We start from the raw sequence: 6,722 nt of genomic DNA on the forward strand, positions 1-6,722 counted from the left end.
GGGTATTTTGTAATAGTTATGTGCGATCAGAAATCAATTCCGGTAGTTTTTTGTTCCGCTGTGCGATTACAAGGGGCTGCTGGGGCTGCTGCGGCAGCTGAGACTGCTGGGGCTGCTGCGGCAGCTGGGACTGCTGGGGCTGCTGCGGCAGCTGGGGCTGCTGGGGCTGCTGCGGCAGCTGGGACTGCTAGGGCTGCTGGGGCTGCTGGGGGCGTCGGGGCGCGCTTGGGGCAGATTTTTTTTGAGAGCTGGATTTTTTTTCAAGGGCCATAATAGTAGAAAATTTATTTTAATTTTTTCCATTAAATTTTAATTATTGCTTTAATTTATTGATTATGTGTGTCGTTAATTATGTGTGTAATTCTTTTAAAATTGCATGTTTAACTTAATTAGGACGACATGGACATAAAATTTATTTATTACTTTAATTAAATGTTATATGTTACTAAAATTATGTGTGTATTTTGAATGCATGATTAGACATAATTATAACAACATAGGGCCCCCATTTAATTTTAAAATTCCTCAGTTTTAATAAAAAAATTCTAAGTGGAAGAGGGAATTAATATGAAATTAAATCCCATGGTCTCCATTATTGGTTGTAGGTAATTTAACATAAAGACGAATATAAATTATATATACGTCACCCATCGTGGCATGTAATTTTTGGTGTCTAGAATGTTATAGAAATTACTAGAACAAACTTCTTAAATTAATAAATTTTGAAAGGAATAAATACGGATTTTCTTTATTTCTGATTTGGGGCGATTTTGTCAAAAACAGGTTCATCGAACTTGTAAGGCTGTGGGTTTTAAGCGAGACCGATGTGACTCCTCCACTACCTAGAAATCAAACCATTGATGAATATTGAATTGAAGTATTCTATTCAAGGCAAAATTATGAATATTGGAAGGTATACACGCCACCCATCGTGGCGTACCAAGTTCCATAGATTTCGAATAATTTAAGATTTGATGATGGTATACACTTAGCTATGAAAAATAATATAGTCCACCCCAACGTGGCATATTGTTTAGTAATAGGACTGAAGTAACATTTAAACAAAATTAGGTGGTATACATGTCACACATCGTGGCGTACCAGAAGCTTCTGGTGTTTAGATGTTAGTGCATTAAATTTTAATAATTTAGATCTTAATAATTAATGCACCCTTATTTATGTGATGTTTTTATGCATGATTCTCAGGATAAAATGGGCTTTAATCCACTATTCACCATACTCAAGGATAACAAACTTACCGGACCTGACTATATTGAATGGAAACGAAATTTGGACATTGTGTTGACTGCTGAGGAGTACAAGTTTTGCACTTATGAACCCAAGCCTGAACAGCCTGCTGCTGATGCTCCTGAAGATGAGAAAGAGTATTATAAACGGTGGATTAAGGCTGATGAGATGTCGCGATGTTACATTCTGGCAGCAATGTCGGGTGTTTTGCAGCATCAACATCAGTCTATGGCCACTGCTTCAGATATGCTCTTTAATCTCAAGGAACTTTTTAGAGATCAGAATAGGGCTACTAGGCAAGTAGCCATGAAGGCTTTAATGAACACTCAGATGGCTGAAGGCACACCTGTAAGGGATCATATTCTCAAGATGATGTCGCATCTGAATGAGATAGAGATCCTTGGTGCTGAACTTGATGGGGAAACACAGATTGACATTATCCTTATGAGCTTGTCCAAGAGTTTTGAGCAGTTCCGCTTGAATTACAACATGAACAAGAGGCAGTATAGTCTCGCGGAACTGCTGACAGAACTTCAGGCAGCTGAAAGATTATTTCGGCAGAGTGTTCAAGTGAATGTGGCTGAGAAAGGTTCTTCCTCTAAGCCGAAAGGTATTAAGAAGAAGAAAAAGGCTCAGATACAGAAAGCTGTGAAGGCAGTGGGAGTTCAGGGTGGTGTGAAAAAGCCTAAGGGAAAGTGCTTCAGATGCAAACATTCAGGTCACTGGAAACAGGATTGTCCTCTTCCTAAGAAGACAAACAATACTGGTATGTCTCTTTCTCTAGTTACAGAAACATTTATAGCGGCTATATCTAGGAGCACTTGGTGTGTAGATACAGGAGCCACTGATCATGTTTGTAATTCTATGCAGGGGTTCCAACTATCCAGAATGCTTAGAGATGGTGAGATATACGTGTTCATGGGAGATGCTACGAAAGTAGCAGTAGTTGCAGTAGGAGTTATTCATTTATCTTTTGGTTCTGATAGGATTTTGGTTTTGAACAATTGTCTTTATGTACCTTCTTTTAGAAGGAATTTAATTTCGGTTTCTAAACTTGCTTTGGATGGTTATAATGTTTGTTTGGATCGTAATGTGTCTATTATGATGAATAAATGAATTATATGTTCTGGTACATTGCAAGACAATTTGTATATAATTAATCCTAGTCAACCTGCACTGCAACTGCAATTTAGGGAACTGAACAACACATCTTCTAACTCTACTAAAAGAAAGGAACCTTCTAGTTTGAACCAAACATACCTTTGGCACTTGAGATTAGGTTATATTAACTTGAGGAAGATTCAAAGACTGGTAGTAGATGGGCCTTTAAGCTCATTGGCAGTGGAGCCATTTCCAGTTTGTGAATCCTGCTTGGAAGGTAAAATGACTAATAGGCCTTTCAAGGCAAAAGGGAATAGAGCCAAACAAACTGTTAGAATTGGTTCACTCTGATTTATGTGGACCCATGAATATCCAAGCAAGAGGTGGTTATGAATATTTCGTCACTTTCATTGATGATTATTCTAGATATGGGTACGTTTATTTGTTGCACCGTAAGTCTGAGTGCTTTGATAAGTTCAAAGAGTACAAAGCGAAAACGGAGAAGCGACTTAATAAAAGTATCAAGTCACTACGATCAGATCGTGGTGGCGAATACTTGCTTGGAGAATTTAGGGAATATTTATCAGAAAATGGGATAGAATCCCAGTTAACTACACCAGGCACACCCCAGCAGAACGGTGTAGCAGAGAGAAGGAACCAGACTCTTTTAGAGAGTGTTAGATCGATGATGAGTTATTCGGATTTACCCAAGTCGTTTTGGGGACATGCCTTAGAGACAGCAGCTTATCTTCTGAACTTAGTACCTTCTAAGTCGGTTCCTAAAAACCCCTTAGAATTGTGGACCGGGGATAAACCGAGTCTAAGACATATTCGAATATGGGGTTGTCCAGCACATGTGCTGAACAAGAACGCGACTAAGTTAGAATCTCGTACAGAAGTAAGGTTGTTTGTAGGCTACCCCATGGGAACGAAAGGATATTTATTTTATAGTCCGAAGTATCGGGATGTCATTGTTAGCACCAATGCAAGATTCTTGGAGGAGGACTATATAATGAATCACAAACCCATGAGTAGTGTCGTTTTAGAGGAACTAGTGGGAGGGACAAATAATGGACTTAAACAAGCTTCTAGAGACTGGAATATTCGTTTTGATCAGGCAGTCCAGTCATATGGATTTGATCAAAGTCCAAGCGGATCGTGCGTGTATAAGAGAAGTGAAGGTAATGCAGTGGTTTTTCTAGTACTATATGTAGATGATATTTTACTCATTGGAAACAATGTTGAGATGTTGTCATCAGTAAAGGCATGGTTGTTCAAACAATTTGACATGAAGGACTTAGGTGAAGCGGCATACATCCTTGGGATCAAAGTTATAAGGGATCGCAAGAAAAGGATGTTGGCTTTATCTCAAGAGCTCTACATTGATGAAGTATTAGCTCGTTTTAACATGCAGAACTCCAAGAAAGGTTTTTTACCTTTTAAGCATTGAGTTGCTCTATCTAAGAAGCAGTGTCCTTCGACACCTAAGGATATAGAGAGCATGAAAGCAGTTCCTTATGCTTCAGCATGTGGAAGCTTAATGTATGCTATATTATGTACGAGGCCTGACATCTGCTTTGCTGTAGGCATGGTTAGTAGATATCAGTCGAACCCAGGTCAGGAACATTGGAGTGCAGTAAAAACTATACTCAAGTACCTGAGAAGGACTAAGGAGTATATGTTAATTTACAAGGCCTCAGATCTATTTCCTTTGGGATATACTGATTCAAATTTCCAATCAGATAGGGATAAGAGGAAATCAACCTCGGGATATGTTTTTACTTTGGGAGGTGGAGCCGTTATATGGAGGAGTGTAAAGGAAAAATGCATTGCAGACTCCACCATGGAGGCCGAGTACGTGGCGGCCTCTGAGGCTGCCAAGGAGGCTGTATGGTTCAGGAACTTCCTTTTGGACTTAGATGTGGTACCTAATTTGCCTAGGAGCTTGACGGTGTATTGTGATAACACTGGTGCTATGGCAAATTCAAAGGAACCGCGAGACCACAAAGCAGCTAAACATATTGAACGTAAGTATCATCTCATACGAGGAATCGTAAAGCGAGGGGATATAGTTGTGGCTCACATATCATCAGAAGACAACCGAGCAGATCCTTTCACAAAGAGCTTGCCAACCGAGGTTTTTGACAAGCATGTGGAAGCGATAGGAGTCAGATGGATGGACACATAGATTTTTATGTAATAGTGGATTAAATAAACACTGATGTACACATAGAATATTTTGAGTATAAGTGGGAGATTGTTAGTGTATACTGAAAATATTTATATGAAGTATGTACATTTATTTCAGGCCAGTTTATTTGAGAATCATTTGAATGTTTACATGTTATCTAATATTATATATTATGAACAATCTAGTATCAAATGGGATACAGAATATTAGATTATTAAATACGGTTATATAATATAATAAGGTTCACAGCACAGATGGTGTTGGACAATCCACTGGTATGGCTGTAGTATTATTTAGATTAGTTTATATTGACTAATAAATAATACTAGTATACTTTGTGTATATTGAACAAGATCAAATTTAGAATTGTTCCCTTAATACTGATTAAAAAGGAGAACTAAGATTCTATGTTATTATTAATGCTTAGGTTCTTAATCCGGAAATAGTAATTGACACGTGTATATTATTTACATGCTTTGATTTATATATGAAATAATTCTTTTGAATTATATCATTATATTTTGGGTGATGGAATTATATACATGGTGGATGGAATTATATACATGGTGGATATTATTTATTGAAGGAATCCATGTCCTGATAATATTCGGGTTAATGATGTCCCCTTAAAAGCTCAAAAAGATTTAATTATGTGAAACCCTGCAGGTGAAATTTATTCTGGCATAATTAAATAAAGGTTGAGTGGATGATCAAGGATAAAAGATATTAATTAAATAAATTATCTGTAATTTATTTAATTAATGGACATATAATATTTTAAACATGGGGAATTTAATAAGCAAATAATATTGGAACCGAATTAATTAAATTACGGTATTAGGAAAGGTAGTGCAAATATTAATTCTTTAGTGGATTGAATTAATATTTAATTACATTGGGCTAGGCTCAAGATGTAATTAGAAGGCCCAACCTAATTATCCATGGTCCCTATTGTAGCCTATATATATTCTTATTCTCTTCTTGCTTGGAATTGTGTGAAAACATATTGTAGCCACCAAGGAGCAAGAAGAGAGGATAACTTGAGAAGACGGAGGCCACACTTCGCTCAAGGGAATTTGGGAATACAATAGAAGAGCGTGGAATCAACTATTAACAAGGTAATCCTCTTTTCGTAATCTTTATCGTAAAACGTAGTAACACCCTAAGTCCGTGGTTCCCAACAAACATCCCCTCGACATACAACATAATCCTCAAAAAGCCCGACTTGAGAAAACTCTAGGGCATAACCTCAACTCCCCACCTCAAGGTAGACCTGGAAGAAAGTAGTTATGGACTAGTTTTGGACCTTAAATATGGATCTGGTTTGGACTGTGATCCCAAACCATATTAAATCTATATTTAATAAAATATAGTCTTTGATTTAGATTGGTTTATTTTGGATATGGTTGTAAATATGTATTAAAAGTTCTTATTAGAAAACTCCTAAGTGCTCAGTCATATCAACTATACGTACTGTATCTGCGTGTCTTACATGCTTGGCTCACCGGCTAGAAAGTAAGGAAGTATAGTAGGGCTAATATTGTACAATAACTAGAGTACATGATAGGATGAAATTTCTAATAGTGTGTGTAATCCCAATGACACCAATCATTCAATATATACGCACGGAGAGTTAAAAGAGAAAGTGACCGAGAGGCAACAGCCAGACACCACCACCAAAGTCCAATTGTACGAAATATGGATGCTAATATGGATATCATAGTTCAAATCCATATTTATTAGTAAATATATGCCCATGAACCAATTCAAACCATATTATAATCTGTGATTTTTTGTTGAACCAAATTCCAATATTTGGACTGGTTATCCGGATTAAAACCCAGATTGCCACCTCTACCTCAAGGTCAAATTTCTGACCCCAAGGGAGTCGGGGAACTTAAGGTCGGCATCTTAATAGCAAAAGCCTGCTACAGAATTGCTTTGGCTCATGGGGAAACTCGCAAGGGCAATAAAAGGAAGGCCTATGACCGACAAAAAGGAGGAATATATCATCGTCCAAACCTCTAAAAAGGCATAAAAAGGCGGAGGCTCATAAAGCTCACATGATGTAGCAACACCAATGCTGAATCTCAGAACAAGTCCATATGATAGAGCAGTCAATTAAATTAGAAGCTTCCACCTCTGCCCAGCCATCTGTCGGGGATCGGCCGTGACCGCTCCC

At 37.7% G+C, this 6,722-nt stretch overlaps 1 protein-coding gene across 1 annotated transcript; it reads left to right on the plus strand.

Moving 5' to 3' along the window:
• Positions 1-1,365: 1,365 nt before the first annotated feature.
• Positions 1,366-2,382, plus strand: LOC141717055 (uncharacterized). Its single transcript, XM_074519178.1, has 2 exons — positions 1,366-2,014; positions 2,119-2,382. The coding sequence occupies exons 1-2, from the start codon at positions 1,417-1,419 to the stop codon at positions 2,142-2,144; spliced, it is 624 nt and encodes a 207-aa protein (XP_074375279.1). The 5' UTR covers positions 1,366-1,416; the 3' UTR covers positions 2,145-2,382.
• The last annotated feature ends 4,340 nt before the right edge of the window (positions 2,383-6,722 follow it).

Source organism: Apium graveolens, chromosome 4 (assembly GCF_009905375.1).
Source record: "Apium graveolens cultivar Ventura chromosome 4, ASM990537v1, whole genome shotgun sequence".
Taxonomy (NCBI): Eukaryota; Viridiplantae; Streptophyta; class Magnoliopsida; order Apiales; family Apiaceae; genus Apium; species Apium graveolens.